We start from the raw sequence: 20,382 nt of genomic DNA, 5'->3' as shown, positions 1-20,382 counted from the left end.
ATATCAGACAATACCGGACTTATCTTAGATCCTATACTTAAACCATCCTTAATCTTACCCACGTACAAAGTACACAGCAAGCCTAGTATGCTCTTCTCCATTGTAATGGTATTAAAATTATTCGTTAATCCAATAATTTTTCTGCTTTTAACCGAATATTAGTTTTCAATATTCGAAAATAATTCATTATTCAAACAATTGTTCGATGTCGAAGAATTATTCGATTTTTAACAATATTACTCCAGGCAGCTTATCATCTGTGCTACCCATTTTGATGAGCTGGTTATGTGGTTGCTTATTATGTGGTCGCTTACGGTTACACATGCTGTTAAGATTAGTACTATAGTTTGTAAACATTCTGTTATCCGTGAATTCCTAGTAGGTGTTACAAAACGCGGTTACACCTCTTAGGTTGGTGCGCAAAATCAGAAATGCAACGCAAACGAAATATTTAGAGAGCAAAATGCAATGCGATTATGATAATAATTTATTACCGAAGTGAGCTATTTTGGCGAAAAAAAGCTTAATATTCTTGCCTTTCCTTCACGACAGAACAGTTTTCTTTCAGTCTCACATGTAGTAAAATTCAGATTCGAGCATTTGACATACGCGCTGCATGCGAACGTTAGATTACTTGCTGCGTGCGTTGCGGGATTCTGTGAAATCCCATAGTGTGGCATGCTGACAAAAGGTGTCCGCCTCCTGGAAAACAACGCACCCGTTCACTGCCCGAATGTTGACCAGACAGATGCAAGACCCTGGGTATGATATTCGTCATAGTTCCTATTTTCTCTTGCCCATCTTCATTCCACCTCTTCCCAACCATGCAGTCATTTCCTAGGGGCAAGTGCTTTTGCGATGTTGCTACTCTTGCTTTCTGAGGTGCAGTAATAGATTTTGGACCACTACACCTTACTTCACGTTCGGACCTATAACACAACAACGGTGCAGAACTTCGAGCTGTACATTACTACATGACCTACATAGGTATGCAGAGCTACAGATAAAATTTAAGCGCTCTACGAAATGTAGAAGTGATTCGGGGTAAAACTTTCTCGCGCACATCTCGTTAACCGACGAATTTCAAAGAAATCACACATGTGCAAATTACTCAAAAACTATTGATTTGCGGTACCCGGTTCAAATCAATATTTTCATAGGTGAAAATGTTCCAAAGTGCTTGTAGAATATCCCCTTGCAAGGAATGCATCGAATTATCAGTCACCTTGTATATAGATGACTATCACCATAATGGAAACACGTGAATAAAGTTTGACTTACCTTATTAATGTCGCGTGTGATCATCATTGTCTTGCAGACCAGCTTTGATGTGTCGTGGTGCAGGGTGATATGAATAGTTTCCAGAAGAATATTGTATCATTCCACATGCTGTGTAGCGCTCAGTTCCGTGATCATGAATGGAGGGCGATATTTGCTTGAATTCAGAATTCTCCACAGGTGTCCAATAATGTTGATGTGTGGGAATTGTGTAGTCAGGGAAGGGGAATTGTGTTGTAGCTAATAAAACCATATCTCAGCATCTGTAGCAATGTAAATTCGCACATTATAATCTTGAAAATTTCCGTCATTGGCCAAAACATCATGTGGACTATAGGATGCATGTGAGCATTTTATCCTGTTAGTGTAATCACAGGGACCACGGAATACCACGAAATTGCGGCCCATAGCATCAGAGTTTCTGCTGTGTTTCACATAGGGAGGAGACAGTTCAGAGCATAAGCTTATGTCTCCGTCATATATAACACAGCCTTCCGTGGAAATAAGGTGGAGGAGAACTCGTCGGACCTATTACACGTTTCAGTCATTGGCGGGCCCGTGTGTATACTCTCAGCCATATTTTGTTTGCACTAAAGCGTTGGCGGTTGTGATACCGGTTTGGAAATTGCAACCTGACCGCGGATGTTCAGGTTGTGCTTGCTTGGGTCTGTAATTGTCACAGTGGGCTTTTCTATGTGGTGATAAGCTCCACAGTCACCTCTGCCGCATTCGCTCTGCAGCCGTTGGTTTACAATCTTCTTCAGTTTCCTGGCGATCCTCGTAACTGAGGCTTCTCTTCCGTTTCACTGTTACTCGTTGTCGATATTGTTTTGCCATGAGTTATGTAGGACATCATCACCTTGCGACACGCTAATACATTGACCACCTTAGATACAATTGCTTCAGCGAACTGCCAATTTACAATTCGATTTCCTTGAAACTCAAGAGAAGTCTTCTATTTTGCACCACAACCGCCCGCTTCAATAAACGTATCTGTTCTACTCCATCTGACTTAGTACGAAAGATGATCTAACACATTACTAACAAAACTCAGGCGCAACTGCCAACAACCACTAACAAAATCATCAGTGTTATCACCTCACACATTTTAAGTTTTACAAATTTCAGATATTTCCACTCGTTTTATAACCATCTGTATATATTTATAACTAGCTCACACAGTCACTTCAGAAATGCCACTGTTTAAAAGTTATTTTTCTGAAAGTTTTTAAAACACCCTTGAATTATCAAACTCATCTTAAGTGATTTGAGAAAGTCTATAGGAATAGTACAAGTTCTATCAAAATATGCATGTTTTGAACCGGGCTATACCTACAGGATAGATTTTCGAAAAGTTAAAATAACTGTTAAGTAGCGTTGGAGCATGCCAGCGAAACAAATTTGGATACCATTCTTAGCAACTCCGTGCCTTGTATAGAAGATACATTTTGATACGAACGATGATTGGTACATTTCAGAAATAAGAGTATAGCAAATAATACGTTGCGTTAGGTGAGCTTCCACAATTTTCTTATTGATGTAATTTTGTTTGTTTTAATTTTCAGAGTGGACGTGATAGTGAATTTATTGGACAAGATGGATTTATACAATCGAACAATACATTAGTTGATGATTTAGTATCAAAGATCCTTGACGATGATAGTTTTACGGGAGGTACTGGAGATTTTGATGATATGTCAAGGTAAGAATAATGTATTTGTAATGTGGAGCAAAGGACACATTATTTTTAAAAACGGTTATAATTTTTTTCTTCTGTGCCCTATTTGTTGTATTAAAATGCTGAATTCTCTTCGATTGTTGGACATGCGATGAAATGAAATATGGGGCAAAATCATAAGAGGCACAAGCAAAAGGAATTTTGTAAAAACACTCATCAGTTTTCTAATTACCTTTAGGTAAAATCATAATGTCCACATGGTCATCTTACATCACAATTAGTTGTTCAGTAGAAAGATTTTTGGTACAAGTATTGAAAGATACAAAAAGTATACATTACAATAAAAACAGTTTTTTAGCAAACCGTTATTAAATTTAATTATTTCTATGCAAAAACAAACACAAAACTTGGTTGCTATCATTTGTAAAGTAGTACAAGAAGGAAAAGTTCACTAGGAATTAACTGAAATGAAATTTCAAGCTTTACGCCCAACAGTTGTGTCCTTAGGCTAAAGCAAACGGGTGTTAATGATAATAAATGCTTATGGAATATAATTGGTGGGAGGAAATGGAAAGACTCACGGTCACGACGATGTCTACACAATCTGCGTGACCGGAAATCAAATCAGAGGGACGTTTCACGCTAGAGGTGGTCCACAGAGCTACCGTACTTCCAGGAAAGTAACTGGAGTGAACATTACAGTGCTGGTTTTTGTTTCTTCAAAATCGGAGAAGTGGAAGAGAGCAGGAAGACAAGAAGAGGAATATACACCATGAAATTGCATTTTTGAAGAATTGTTCACCGTAGGGTGTACTACAACCCTAAAGCTCACAAAGTCCTAACCTTGCTTATACTCAGCGTGCTTTAATCGTGTTTAATTTTTCTGTTTCGAACTGTAGCTAGTGAAGGAGATAGTCACGTAAGCTATTGCAACCACGAAAGAGTTTTTCCAGAACCTTTCCTGTATTATCAAAGTATTCTTTTTTCGAATAGTTTCTGGTTGTAGTTTGGTAGTGTTTGGTTGAAAGTAATCCTTTTATGATCAGCTAAAGGAAACGATAAAATCTACCAATATATAAATACAGAAATCTTTTTATTCACGTATTTGCGAGTGTATATGTATAGAAGTGCAGAGCAGTGGCAACATCGAAAATTGTCTGTTGTGCTTGGTTGATACGGAGAAGGAATTAGGGTAAATGTATATAGCTGTACACACCGAAGGTGGGAACAGTCTTAATACAGCGAACAGGATGTTCAAGAAACAAAGTATTAACTAAACAGTTAATTATCCTTTATATCAGATCAATTTATAGATAATAAGCTGATGTTTGAAATTACCAGTAGAAAACTACAAATTTGTGTGCCTATATTATAAGGCAGTTGATGTTTAATATCTTTACACAGCTCACGTGTTTTTAATCGCTATTTCAATTTTGATTTCCTAATTGGTATTTAATCGCTTTATAATGATATGTTTCATATCTTGCCTAATTTAAAAGTATTCCAAAATACTAGCGAAATTTTATATCAAGTTTCAAAGAAAAATAAATGTGTACGTTTATTGACTTGACAGAACAGTTATTATTTTAAGATTGTTAGTCGATTTATTATCTCCTCTTATTAGATGTGAAATAGGTAACGACCACATGTATTTGCATCGCCCGTTAATTTCTCTCTCTCATTGTAGACCTGCAGTGTTGTAGTAATTTTAAATATAATAGTTTCATGAACCTATTTTCTTTACATATTGAAACTTGATGTTGCTTATAATTTCCGACAGAAATTTATATGTATTACGCTACTTAGTTCTCTGTACATTCATTCACGGAAAGTGGCCAGTCAAAATAATAGTTGTATTTGCGGCTGAATTTATTTAATTGTCCATTCTTATTCATTGTTAAACATATATCCTCTGAATGTTTTTTTTAATTCGTAAATTTAATTCAGATTTATGTAATTCGTTCGAGATATTTTAGGGGAGGGGCGAGGGGAAGAAAGGGAAAAAATATAACTCAGAATGAAGTAGATATTCCTCAAACGTTTCTGTACTGACTAGCACAAAGAAGTTCTGCCGGAATTCCCTCGTAGCTGTATGATTAGCGTATGCGCCTTGGGTGCAGGATACACGGATTCGATTCCCGATGGGAGCTGACAGTCAGACCCTGCATTAAGCTGTAGATGCACGTCTCATATAGCCTCGGTGCTGAGTGGAACGTTAAATTTCAATTCAACCAACCAACCCATGCATGGTAAGTCTTCATTTATACTGTCCCTTTGGACAAGCAGCGTGTCAAGAAAAGAAATGTCATGTCATTTTGTATACATTTCCATTCAAACATATAGCGTATCCAGCACGAAGCGAAGTAAATGGTTTATTGAGGCATTCAAATGGTGGAGTACTTTCGAGGACGTATGTACGTAATAATAATTGAAGTCCAACACTTATTTAAAACATCCATGTGATCATATAATTTGCAAAATATGTTTTAGTAGAATAAAAGTTATCAGTTATTATTGGTAACAAACAACATACTACTTAGTGCTATTAAAAAATGTTCTTGATCTTGAAAAGTACGCAGGGGGCGCGGTGGCTCAATGGTAGAGCGTTCACCTGGGGTCCCTGGTTCGATCCCCTCGCGCCGTGTGGACTTTGTTGTGGACAAACCGTGCTCGTGGGTTTTCTCGGGGTTCTCCCGTTTCCTCCCACTTTCTTCATTCCACCACTTCACTCATTTCTCATAATCACCGTATTCTTTAGCCTAACCGGCATAAGCGTGGGACGTAAAACTCAAAGATTTCATTTCATTTTTTTGAAAAGTACGCATGACTATTTACCCTTAAGCATCTCATTTAGCTTGTGTGGTCTCACCTTTTAACAGTATTGTAGTTAAACAAAAAATTAAATGGTGTAAGCGGTCCCAGGTTCGATTCCCGGTGGGGACACTGTTGAAAAAAGTGTCGAGCCAACTATCCTTAATGAGATTTTTCTGAGTTTTCCTCATTCACATCAGGCAAATGCCGGGAAGGTACCTAACATAATGGTTCCAGGCCGATTCGTTCCTGCCCCATTTCTTTCTTTCCCCCACGATTCCAGGTACAGTGTGTTCCCCGAGGACATCATCCTTCACACGTGACGGGCTAACATGGCCATAGTTGCCGAAAGCCTAAAACTTTTCTATTTCAAGTGTGCCCTCTGGTGCTTCTGTCGATGTGTGTTTTCCCGTACCTCCCTCTAAAGAGGAGAGGCAAGTTGCTGACAAGTAAAGGGTCCAAATGGATGAATCGAGTTGCGGGATGAGACATAGTGCGCCTGATAGAGGATGTGAACATATGTGTATGAGCAAAGTTATAACGGCTGAGCGCCATAACAAACGGAGGGGTGCAAAGTTACTGGGAAAAAGGCTATGCTATGTTATTGAAATACATCAAATAAACCGTTGAATCGTGAAAATAGTGAAAGATAAACAATCAAATGGCGGTAGTTTCACATATTGGCGAAAGAATAAGTATAGTAGATCACGAACCTCCGCTGCCATTTTGAAATATGTGATTGGAAGCTTTAAGATCATCTTTATATTTATTTACGAAAATCTAGGAGACTTATACTCGTGTGTTGAAAGATGAATTATTACGAAAACACATGTACGTTAAACATATCTACAAGCCAAAAAACTAACAGTGAAATTGGATATCCAAATTGTATATTATTACATTATTATTTATGACTACTTTCAGTTTGCTTCATATAGTGCTGGAGAGAATTGTTCTGGTCTGGAAGAACTGTTTCCGCTTGTTCTTTTTTCCTTGCGCTTTTGGTTGAAAACAATGTGGAGTTTATATAGCTACCTTTTGTTAAATGACATACTTACTACAGAGTGTCTATCGGCCATGAAAGTCATGTAAAAGTCACGAAATCAGAAAACGGCCATGAAAGTCAAGAAATTTAGCTTTGGGTCATGATTTTTTTTATCTATACAAATATAAGCACAGACTGGAAAATTTTATTCTATAAAACGTCAAAATTCACCACCAAAAATGTCTATGTTCGGCTTTAGACGCTACTAAATTGCAAGCAAAGCATTCTTCTATCGCATGTATGATAATTCGCTCTTCAGAATGTTAGGAAATTTTATGGTTTGGTTAAGAAAAGGTCACGAAAAAGTCACGTATGTGCACTTTTTTTTTTTTTTCTCTCTCTCTTCTATTCTGAGGTTTACATCGTACTAGAGACTGCTTTGTAACGTTTGTGTTCCTCCTACCTGTGTTTATTATTAATCTTGTTCATTAGATGGCATCAATAATCATCATATTTCAAGCGATAGTTATAATAATAATAATAATAATAATAATAAAGTAAACCGCTTAGTGAAAGGACTCTAGAGGATAGACCATAATACAATAAAATCTGATAAATTGGAATGCAATTATTACTTACGGAAATCACTATATTTTTCGCTACTTGTTATATTTTTCACTCAACTTTCTTTGTCCACTTTCGTAAGCAATAGCAACTTGGGATGAACGTAGCATGTGATATCTGTATGAAAAGTGGACTACTACAGTCGAATACAGCAATGAAGTTGTAGCGGAAAATAAATCATCGGGTGAGGTCTGTCGTGCCTCATTTTGTTTGATCGGTTTGTTCGAAATATGAAGTCTTCGATTATTGTAACAGTGTTGGTTCGCGAGTTGGAAACTTGCAATGATGATCCATCTTCGGAGGACACAATAATCATGTCCTGTACCAACATCGTCACAATAATCGAAGGCTTCATATTTCACTGTTAGTTTTCTTGGCTTGTAGATATGTTTAACGTACATGTGTTTTCGTGATAATTCAAATTTCGAACACACGAGTATAAGTCTTGTAGATTTTCGTAAATAAATATAAAGATGATCTTAAATCTTCCAAGTAATTACAGATAACGAGTACTAAAGTTCATTATTGGCCTTTCGAGAATGTGCTGGCCCTAATTGATATATCACATTCTTCCCATTTCAAAAAAATCACATATTTCAAAATGGTGATTTCAAGATGGCGGCGGAGATCCGTGATATACTCTACTTATTCCTCTTTTGCCAACATATGAAACTACTACCGTTTGCATTGTCTATCTTTCACTATTTTTACGATTCAACAATTTATTTGACGTATTTCTATAACATAGCATAGACCTTCTCTCACAAACTTTGACTCCCTCCTTTTCCGTTTCTTATAACGCTCAGCCGCTATAACTTTGCACATACACATATTTTCACATCCTCTATCAGGCACACTATGTGTCATCCAGCAACTCTTATCATCTATTTGAACCCTTTACTTGTGTGAGGCCGAGATTCTTGAATGGTTGGGTGCAGATAGGGTTGCCGCATTGAATTACTTCACGAGTTTCGCTGTGCACTGCCTTTTAGCCATTCTAAGTAGCCTACGGTCTCCACTCGCCAAGACCAAACGACTGAATGACAGATTGGCAACCAGCCGAGGCCATTCACTTCTTTCCCCAAAGCAAAGGGAAGGTTTCCTCCGTAAGAGGGTAGCAGGGTGGGGCCGAAATATGTTTCACATATTTTCGGAGGGCACACTAGGAATAGAAAGGCTCTAGAAATCCTAATCCTAAACAGAAAGTTTTAGAGCGTTTTGAGCAATATCTCTTCTGCCATACTGTGTACTTGCTAGTCAAATAAAAAGCATAAAGAGGTATACTTTCGTATCAGTGTTGGTTTAACGGGTAGCTTGGTTATCGTACAACGTTAGTTTCTATTTGTAGAAAAGTTTTTCTTGATTTTCTGAAAAACTACGCGTGAGGGTTTACACTCACCCATATCATTGCTTTCAACTGGTTGAGATCTATTGTACAACGATAATGTATATTTTGTATGCACTTTCTAAGTATTGTTTATATTTACGGGCAAAAGTGCTATTTTAAAGGGAGAAGCCATTAAGAAGAAGAACAATATAAAGAACTAATTTAAATATTCGTATCATATAAAAATATTTCTTAATTTCATTGCTATGACGACTTGTTTATCTGTTTGATGTCGTTGTTACGGTAACTAAGAAAGAGAGAATAGAACCAAGAACCATCTTACAAAGAATGAATTATAATATTTTAATATGACAAATAAGGTATATGTGGAAAAATATATATAATCTAAAAGTGAATAACTGTGTTATGTAATTCATGATAATCTCGTGAACTGTATAAATATTCAATATATATATTTGGAATCAGGGAATGTAACGAAGAAATAACGTTACATGTTTATATGGTGCCGAAACCTGGGATCGAACCAAGTACCTTTAAGATTAGTCAGAAGTATTAGTAAACTATCTCACTCAGCATCACGGATTATCTTTTTACTACGCAATAAAAGAAAAATATACCGAAGACCTAAAATGAATACCAATACAGGAGTTGAAGATGTCGATATTCCAGAAATTGAGATTTCAACGGATGTAATTAATCTTTTACGAATTCTGCGATGAATTCCATGACACAACAGATGGATACCAAATTGGAACGAGTGACACAACAAATAGGGGAGCAGATGGATTTCAGATTGCAACAAGTAACACAAAACTTGGATTCCCGATTGGAAAAGTAACACAAAACTTAAATTCCAGATTGGAACAAGTAACGCAGCAGATAAATACCAAATTGGAAATAACCGAAAATAGAATAGAGCAAATCATTCATAGCTTTGCAATGGTGAGAAGTACTGTTGATGGAGTCGAAACGTAAGTCAACGGACATACAAACCAAATTCGAAGGCTGCAAGAAGAGATTCATGCCATCAAAGAGAAAATCAGTACGGCCCAGTGTAATCCTGATCCTGCCCTCAACGTTTTGTATGAAACGAAATGAAATCTTTAGGTTTTACGTCCCACAGTTATGCCGGTTAGGCTAAAGGAGATGGTGATTATGAGAAATGAATGAGCTGGTGGAATGAAGAAAGTGGGAGCAAACGGGAGAACCCCGAGAAAACCCACGCAACGGTGTTTGTCCACCACAAAGTTCATGTGGCGGAAGCAGGGTTTGAACCCTGGACCCCAAGCACCAGAGGTGAACGCCCTACCACTGAGCCACCGCGGCCCTTAACGTTGTGTATGAAGAACATAGAAGAAATGAGTCAAGACCCTGCTGAAGAGAACATAACAACTCATCAGAAGTCTATTCTGAAAGGGAAGATACCATATCAGATGTTGAGGACGAAGAAAGAAGACCACGTCGCAGGAATCATATACACGTACAATCTCGACATATAAGGTATTTTAGTACTAATAATAGTCGTGTGAAATTCAGTGAAATGAGATCATTAACTAAATTCATCGGTAGATCTGAGTACATCCCAGCGAGCACATTTTTAGAGAAATTTGAGGAAGAGTGTGAACTAATTGAAATAGATAAGGCTAACTTCCTCAAAATCTTACCGCATATTTTGTTACTACCTTGTTCGGTATGGTACAAAGCAATCAAAGGTAGTCTGTGTAATTATTCCTATTTTAAAAATGCGCTGTTAGCAAATTTCGAGAACGACTTTATGTTAGCAGATCGAGATGCCCAAATTAGAAACCGACGTTTTGATCCTAAAGTGGATAAAAGCCTTACAGATCGTGTAATCTCTGCGTATAATGACTTGAAACAGATCAATCCGTATCAGCAGGAATCACATATTATCGCATCAATAAAAATATTATTACCGTTTAGGCTACAGAAAGTATTGATCTCTTCGCAATGTATTAATTTTAATCACTTAATAATGATAGTTCAAAATTATGAAAGTCAGACTAGATTGCAAGGTAATAATAACAGAAATCAAGCTATTTATATTCCTGTTCAAAATATCAATGTTAGAGAAGATTGTAATCATAATACGAGAGGTAATGTTAGATTTTCTCGTAATGGCAATATGACTGAACCTAATTTCAGAAGAAACAGAAATAATAATCATACAGCTTTTAGGAATAATGTAAATAATCGAGCTAATTTTTCACGAACTCCAAGATTTCATAATAATTACATAGATGGCAGAAATTTTCAGAATAGGAACCAAAGAACTTGTGAAGTAAATAACATACAGGATTGTACTCAAGATTGTGCCATTCAGTGTAACTTATTTGAATCTTTTGATAATGTAACTTGAGCTAAAGTTATGGTGTCCCTCAAAAGCATACTCAATTAATTTTTGTTTTGTTTCACTTTGAATATTGTTATGATTTCATTTGTAATTCGTACTTCGTTTGAATTCTATACAGTTATATTAATTTGTTAGAATTGGATGTATTTGGTGTAGAAAATCCATACCTCGGTTTGCGGAATTGGTTGAGAGGAATGCATAAGAATTAAGCATAATTTCTAATCTATATATGAACCTATTAGAATCTATTTAAGTTATGATTTCATTGTAATTTTTACTTCGTTCACATTCTATGTAATTACATCTGTGCATCAATACAAATATTGTCTATCAAATTTATGTTAAATATGCCCGAATAGATGAAACATGTTACGTTGTATTTGTAACTCGTATTACGAAACTCACACCAACTTTGTTAACGAGTATAAATGGCAATGAATTAAAGAATCTATTTAGGACCTAAAAATAACCAACAAACTTACCACAGTTTGAATCTCTTTCTCGTCGATAATTTTATAGAATTAAAATAAAATTGATTATTGAATAAATATAAGAATGATATTGAGATAAAATGAAAATCCTATATTATTTTATGAATTGTAATTTTTATATTTATGAAGTAAGGTAACTATGTATATGAAATGTTTAACGGTCCAGAATTCTTTCTTTAATTGTGATCAATTTAAATAAGTCTCATAGTTCGGGAGCCATACATATAACGATAATGTATATTTTGTATGTATTGTTTATATTTACGGGCAAAATTGCTATTTTAAAGGGAGAAGCCATTAAGAAAAATATAAAGAACTAATTTAAATATTTGTATCATATAAAAATATATCTTAATTTCGTTGCTATGACGACTTGTTTATCTGTTTGATGTCGTAATTATGGTAGCTAAGAAAGAGAGAATAGAACGAAGAACCATCTTACAAAGAATGAATGTATAATATTTTAATGTGACAAATAAGGTATATGTGGAAAAATACATATAATCTAAAAGTGAATAATTGTGTTATGTGATTCATGATAATCTCGTGAACTGTATAAATATTCAATATATACATTTGGAATCAGGGAATGTACGAAGAAATAACGTTACAATTGATTGGTCTATTTCTCGTCTTTTAACTTTTTTGTTGAACGTTAGTAATATTTCAGGCTTTCCAATTTCCTATATTTTAATGAAACTTCCTATATTTTTGTGGCATTGCTACTTCCACTTGTGAAAATAACATAAGGAAATAAGATGTGGGTGGTTGAAGGGCCTTTTATCTCCACAGTAGGGTGGTTGAATGGAGACTCTTCTGTGTTTCGTCCTTTCCTGTTTATTGTCTGAAGATAATTACAGCAAACAATATACAGTTAGCGCAAAAAGTACTCATACAGCTACAAAATGGAACCAAAAATAAACTAAGTTCGTCATATTCATTAAAAACTATGGAGTAGTGATTTTAAAGACTTATAAATAATTTATTTAGGTGTATCAATGCTGTTTGCACTAATTGTAGGCAAATAATTGTAGAATATGTTACACATAGTCAAATCTTACCTTTAAAACTCCAGCTGCAGAATGTTTACATTTTAGATTTAATTTACATTTCATTTAGATCTTGGAGACGTATACTTACAAACACTGATTTTCTAACTGTCTGGTGCAGATCCTTTTCACACTTTCCTTATGGTCGTTGCTTAGTACTGGTGAGCTACATACGAAAACACTAAGAAACTCGTATAAAATTTTGCGACGAGATAATTACCCACAGTCATATTTAGAGTAGAATGTATGTTATAACAATTTATGTAATTTCAATGTTTTTTTTTTTTTTTTTTTATTTATTTCTACCTATTGGATAATTGAAGTATTCCTTTTTCACAGCTTCACGAAACCTCCTATATTTTTTCGTTGTGATTTCCTATATTTTTTTTCATTAGCATTGGAAAGTCTGATATTGTAGAATTATTAATAATTGTAATTTGACACGCTTCTTAGTCCTTCATTATCCAAAGTGTATATATGTGTCTGAATGGAATTTTAAAAGTTATATTTTATTGCTAATGTTTACTAAGTGCGATTACAATATGTTTGACTGTTGACAGTGTCTAGAATGTGATCTTATTCTATTATGTTTAGTGTAAACGAAATGCATTTTTTTTTTTTTGGTATGAACATATACTTGAGAATGGTTGCTCAATAATAATGACTGTATGAACACCAAGATTTTTTTGCTTCAGTCCTTCCATATGAAATGGAACATGGACTAATATATATAACTTTCTTCAGAGAACGAAGTAGAGGAAATGTCGATGAAAGGAAACTGTCAGTAATCGTAGTCAAAATTTCTGTAACATTAATTATCCTGGAAATAAATTGCGTAGCAAGAATATGCATATACAAATATTTTTGTGTTGACAGTCAGTGTTCTCTGTTGATAATTTTCTTAGCAAATGGCCACTTTAATATTTATTATTAATTCTAGAAATATCAGGATATATAGCGACCAAACTGTTTGAAACGGTAATGAAACAGGGTAAAACTCTCTTTTTTGTTTATTTGTTTAATATTTATATCGAGATAGGTTTTCAGATGGAACAAGTTTTCTTAATGTAGCTAATACTGAATATTTCATTCATTGTATAGGTATGTTGGAGGAGGAAATACTGATATTTTCTCACTGTGTGAAGAAAACAACTTTTTAGGGAACAGATGGTCTGAACATATCACCAGCAATAACAATGCGCCATGTCTAAGACCAAATGTTTCCTGTGGGAACAAACCAGATACACTTAATGGCACGAAATTTCCAGACTACGGGACACACCCTGCAGCATTGAGCAAAGATTTCGTAAGTTTTTGTTTTGGTGTATTGTAGAATGAGAGAATGTAACATTATTTTTGTTCTTTGCTTTATCTGTGAAAGAAGAGCAATTTTGATTGTGCAAGGTTTCGGTCACATATTCAGCTGACTCGTAGAATAATTGAAGGGATTAGAGGGTGAAGGTGTCATGTTACAGTTTTGAAACTGAGAGTTCAGGTGGTGAATGGCAGTGTTTTGTGTTATTCTTGCTACACAACACCTCATCTAAGTGATTCCTCGTGTGAATGAAGAGAGAGAAATTTGTAATATATATAGTGACCCACTAATAAATGGAATCAATAACTTCCACGTCAATTTTTCCGAAATGTGCAGTTTACTACGTAGCACCTTCATACTTTAATCCTTTTAATTAAATAAAACCTAAATTTCATATTAAATCAGTTTGACTTCCCATTGACTGTTCAAATAATATGATAAAATTCGGTTCGTTTATCCAAGAAGAGAAAGTTTAGTATTATCAACCTTCCCAGGGGGTGAAAATTAATTTGCAGAATATATCACTAAATATGTCTTTCATGAGTGTAACTGCAAAGTTAATTATATATCCGTAAAGGTTGGTGAATTATTTGCAGAGCACTTTGTGTATCTCAGATATATACGCACCAGAAATTAGTTAATATCTGAATCATAGATAAAAGAAGATTGTTGTGCTTACGTTTTATCAAATTTAGAGGTGAAGATTAAGGAGCTACTATACTAAGACTCAGTACACGGTCACGTGACCTCAACCCAGATACTGTGCCAAATGCAGAATTGTGAAATCTGAGATTTATTCTTTGTATCTGAATCACATCCGTGAGAGAATGACTTTTGCAACATCTGCTTTCTACCTCTCATGCTTAAAGAGGATTCAAAGAAACTTATAGTACGTTGAGAATAGTGATATACACATGGAGCACGTTTTGCGTTAAGATAAGGTGCTATTCATAAACACCTTATATCGGTATTCGGATAGAGTGGAAAAGGCTGAAGCACTGGGCAGGAAAAGTATATTAGAATCATCTACACTGAATTTGAATATGCACATCTGTCCATCGTAACGTAGAAAACAGCGATATAATTACGAAACAACATACACATGCGGATCTTCTTACATGTGCTTGTTGTGCCATTTTTTTTTTTTTTTTTTTAAATTCGTTAATAAAATTCGTTATATGTTGGAATGGAAAGAAAATAATTAGTAGTTGGAACTAAGTTTATGTCGAAATCAAGTACAGTTCAGTTAGTTGTGGAACATATCCCATCTGGAAACTTGTATATTTTCATTCTTCTCATCAGAACATCAATAATATTCCTTTTACAGTTAGTGATTAGATCAGTACTAATATGAAGTCTCTATGAGTATTTTCCAATTCCGTAAGATGAACATAGGAATTATATAATTACAGTGAAAGTACACTAAGTCATATATTTATTTGGCATGGATAACCCATAAATATGAAGATTCGTGTAAAATATAGTATAGGTATAATATAGTGTATAATATTGGTTTTATTCTCATACATTGAAGTTGACACTCAATGTTTATTGAATTTAGTTTACTTGAAACTAATTGGAATTAACAAAGGATCAGAAAGGAAGGAAGGAGAAATAGCATTGAAATTAACACACGGATAGGAAGGTATTCAAAAAAGAAATGGTTAGATTAAGGGCAATATGCAGAGTTAATTCCGTAGGGGTTCTCTAGACGAACCGTACTTGTGGGATACCTCAACCTTCCCGTGACCAGTGTTGCAAAATTTCCGGAAATTTTGAACCCGTTGTTAAAAAAACCGTTTTTTCCGGTTTCTTTTCGGAAAAATTGAGAAAATAACAAAAATCTTTGTATTAGATTAATTTTACTAGTAATGGAACCCCTTTTTTTCTCAAATGCGTGAAAGTGTAAGTTGAGAAACTTCAATATTGGGAATATTTAAAAAAAAGCAATCGAAAATATAACTGTTGTAATTATTCTTGAAAATTAATAGTCCGCACTCATTTCATTTGTGTACTTTTTAGTCATTTATTCGTGGTTGTGCGTTGATTACAGGACGTTAACAATTGCATACACATCTACTATCATGAAGCGTTTCTGTTACAACAAATAGAACTCTTGAATGAAACTGAGTTCTTAATGTGCTCTTTCATCTGGTGAAATTTTATTGTTAAAAGAGAGAGAGCTGTAGGCAAATTTCACTAATACTCATGCACTAAAACATATAGTTACTATTATTTAATATTCTAATATAAACTTCATGCACAAAATAATGTATGTAAACAAATACATGTTTTCTAGTGTTACAAATTATATAAAAATAAAAGACTATATTTGTAACTTAACAACTTATGAACCAACAGACCGATCTCGATAACATTTTCAACATAATGGGGTTCGTGCCTACGGTGGTTTTTATGATTTTACTTTGAAACTGAAATTTTGAGGAAGGAAGGAGGATATATATTGAAAATGACCGATATTAGTGTCGAATCCATAGTTTTCGAGGTTGCTGAGATGAACGGTAACACTTCGATTCCGCCAAAATGCAAATTCAGCACTGCAACTTAGAGGAAGGGGAGAGGATATAGGGGAAGGGGATTTATATAAAATGATCGAAAATGACTGATTTTAGTGTCGAATCCATAGTTTTCGGGGTCCTGAGATGAACAGTGACATTTGCCGTTTAAATCCAAATTCATCCCCGCAACTTGAGGGCGGGGAGATATATAAATATAATCTAAAATGACTGATATTATGGTCTAATCCATAGCTTTTGGGGTCGCTGAAATGAACAATAACACTTCCGATGACGTTTAAATCAAAATTTATCGTGGCCCATTTCAATCTTAACTCGAAAACGGTTGAACATAAATGAACTGAACAAAAACTCAAATAGGAAATACCATGAGGCAAATCGAATGGTGATATGCCCCCCCCCCCCCACCACCACCACTACCACTGGGCCGCTCTTCGAGGGAGCCCGGGACCCAACTTTAAAATTTTAAATGGAAACATGGGGTGAGTGACACCTCGTTTGATAGATTTTTAAAACCTAAAAAGCAATGTGGCAAAAGATTTTTCATATCAGTGACTATTCAAAATGGCCGCCAAGATATGTTATCTGTGTCAGATAAAAGTCCAGGAGCACTAATATGAAAACGGTTGAACATAAATGAACCAAACCAAAGCTCAAATAGGAAAGTCATTGGGCATTCGAATGTTGTCGCGGTGTCCCCCAGGGCCGCCCTTCATTGGGGCCCAGGGCCCAACTTTAAAATTTTAAATGAAAACATGGGTCAAGTGATACCTCGTTTGATAGATCTTCAAACACTAAACAGAGTTGACGAAAGATTTTTCATATCGGTTGCCGTATTAAAAATGGCCGCTAAGATATGACGCCTGTATCAGATTAAGTGTCTAGTACCATTAATATGAAAGCTTTTGGAGGAGATGCAGATACCTTTGTTTCTTTGCTGTCTCGTCTGAGGAAGGTGGTGGGTGAAAAAGCGACAGATCTTTCTTGGTTACCTTTATAGTTTCAGAGTACAACTGTCTCCTTCGGTAGTCACAAAAATGAACAAACAAATGCCAATTTTCTTATTACCGGAATTGTGCGATTAATCTTTAGCGTATCAAAAATTTGTATTCTAATGCCGTATTTTATCAGTGGATTTTCACTTTATTTGAACGATGGGATATTACGTAATCCACTGGAATGCTTGAGCCTAAGGAAGTAGTCAGACTTTAGTACAGAGGCGTGGAAGAGGCAGAGTGGGCGCTATTTGATCTTAATGCCCTACAGTTCACATAAAGATGTTGGAGCACATAAAGAATATGCAGCACATGTGGAGGATCATATGACAGATTAAGAATACGGTGTCCAATTTATAAACAGTGACAATCCGATTTCTCCATGGGAATATTGTCTTAATGCCTTCTGTTCAATTATTTTGTTGGAGCATGGAGCTCCTTCGTGTCCAAGCGGTTAGCGTACGCGCCCTTGGCGTGGGAGACCCGAGTTCGATTCCCGGCGGGAGCTCATGTGGTTCGGATTCCACGTTAATCAGTAGGTCCACGTCTCATATAGCCTCGCTGCTGAACGGGACTTAAAACTCAAAATCAACTCATTTGTTGGAGCATGCCGATACCCCACTAGGAGCAGATTGTGTTGAGGGGTACCAAAAAAAATTACAAGCAGTGGCGACTCTAGAGGGAAGTTACATCGATTAAAATTAAAGTAGCATCGCTTCGAACTAATGGAAGAAAACTTACCTAAAGTTCTTATTATAGTATATAAGAGTTACAACATTAGGTACATTTTGTTCTCATAGCTTGAAGCGATAAGAGTTTAACTTTCAGGGTGTGACTTCCCTCTAGAACCTCCATTGATTACAACTCTTTCACCATTTATCTGCTAATATCTTGTAGATTTTTCTTCGTACCATTCACTACTGCACACATATTTATAACATGCTTGCAAACTCTCATTTTATAAAGAAGACAAGTGCAAAAACACACACCGACCTGTGCTAAGTGGTCAGTGCAAGCTAGCATTCCATCTATTCCGAATCAGGGCAGAGCGGGCTTGAATGACTAGCGCAGGGATCGTCCGTAGGGAACAAGGGCGTAAGCGATAGTGGATATGCAATAAAGGAAAACAGATGTGAAGACCACGGACCAACTTGTGCTACGTATTAACATAACTAACTTTGTATTACAATTGCATAGTACTAAACCATATTTCTGTTTCTATCTTTGCAGATGAGTTAACATTATCTTTACTTACATAAATAATTCCCTAAACACTACTATTCCTTTGTGAATTAACATATTTTACTTGTCACTTTACAGAAATAACCCCATAATCTTAATCTACAGTGTCATGAAACGCTGGCATCAAAACCTCTAGGTATTTGATCAACTTGCTCAACAAACTTAATGAATTGAATAAAATCTTCAAAATAGTCATCAAATAATCGTTTTGTACCAATCTTGTCTATCTTATATAACAAGAAGATTTCTGCGGGCTAGCAATGGGTGCTTTGAAGTTTCCACAGTCATTTCATCGACTTACAGGAGGTTGGGGGATTGTTTGACCTTGTGGGAGAGCTGTGCAACGCAAATTGCCAAATATCCTATACGTGGCCCATAAGTAGCCTGTAGAACAATTATACATACGGTCCTCAGTGTCAGATGGAGTGGTCATGAATTTTGTGAATATTACATCAGGTGTCAGTTGGAACATTGTCACCACTATTGTCACACATAAAACTCAATTAAGTTTAAAACAATTCTAGGAATAATGTTACTTTATAAATTTGAATGTTTGAATGGCTTTTTCTTCTTTCTTTCAGTTGTGCCAGGACTTCTCTTGTCTTGGAATAGGATCGTCTGACCAGCATGAAATTGATTTACTTAATTTACCATCAATGGACTATGGACAAAGCCATCCACTACAAGGAGATACTTTTCCAGAACACCTACAGGTGAGAATTTTCTTTATATATAATGTTCTATAGGCACATCTAATTATTCAGCAAACTCACCTAAGTGTCTCGTGGTGCAACTCAGGCATGGTCACGACGCTTTAAGTTGATAGGGCGGTCCTCTTACGTAGTTACGTCTTATCAGACAAAACCTCCACTAAAGAGTATATATGGAAGTAATGCACTGAAACTGTGTACCGCTGGACTATTAATTTCAGCCAGTCAGCACGAGTTAACGGTCTTACGGTCTTAAGTAAAATAAAATAAAGTTAAATTAAAAAAGCTTCAAACATCGAGACCAAGAGATCAGTCATGATCTTGAAATATTGATGCATCAATAATTTCATAAGGCGCTCAGAGTGAATTTACAGAGTAATTCAAATAATTTTGTTTAACGTACAGCTGGTTGTATGATACTACGCTCCAGGTCCTTGAATACTTTACTGTAAACTTGTTCATCAAAAATTACTAGATTTTTCTGTGATCCAGAAGTGATTAGAAAGTAAAAATAAATAAGTGACCTGTTCGTAAGCTGTTAAAGACTAATATGACATTTTAGTGCAATCGTTATAATGCTTATTATTCGCTATTTGTGTAAGGTGAGATGAAATAACTTAGGAAAACTTCATGAACAAGACAATATTTTAAACGTTCATAAAGCCAAGAAGTTAGTACACTTTACTTTTGATAAATGTCTTTCTATGTTTAATTTCGAACGAAGATTGAACATTATAGAGGTTGATTTTACGTTTTTATTCCAGCCCGATACCATAGGAAAAAAAAAAAAAAAAAAGATAAATTTGAATCTTTACTCAGGCTGTTTGCAGTGGCAGAAAATGTTTGGTAATCATCCCAGGTTAATTTAAGGATAAATTGTTGTAGAAACTCTGATTTTTTTTCGGTCACCATATTGCGTTTCGTTCATCAAATACAAATCTTGATCTT

General features: G+C 35.5%; 1 protein-coding gene across 3 annotated transcripts in view; it reads left to right on the top strand.

Annotated features, from left to right (window-relative positions):
• LOC145668362 (uncharacterized) overlaps positions 1 to 20,382 on the top strand; it is a 112,625-nt gene that overhangs the window by 15,411 nt on the left and 76,832 nt on the right. For all 3 annotated transcript variants that reach the window (XM_081736134.1, XM_081736133.1, XM_081736135.1), the window contains exons 3-5: positions 2,844 to 2,980; positions 13,737 to 13,941; positions 19,306 to 19,437. In XM_081736134.1, the coding sequence (XP_081592260.1) occupies positions 2,844 to 2,980; positions 13,737 to 13,941; positions 19,306 to 19,437 (474 nt within the window). The remainder of the gene's footprint in view (positions 1 to 2,843; positions 2,981 to 13,736; positions 13,942 to 19,305; positions 19,438 to 20,382) is intronic.

Source organism: Thermobia domestica, chromosome 13, assembly GCF_964235325.1.
Source record: "Thermobia domestica chromosome 13, izTheDome1.hap1.1, whole genome shotgun sequence".
Taxonomy (NCBI): Eukaryota; Metazoa; Arthropoda; class Insecta; order Zygentoma; family Lepismatidae; genus Thermobia; species Thermobia domestica.
The sequence above is the reverse complement of the archived record's forward strand: the minus strand, read 5'-3'. Positions and strand labels throughout refer to the sequence as shown.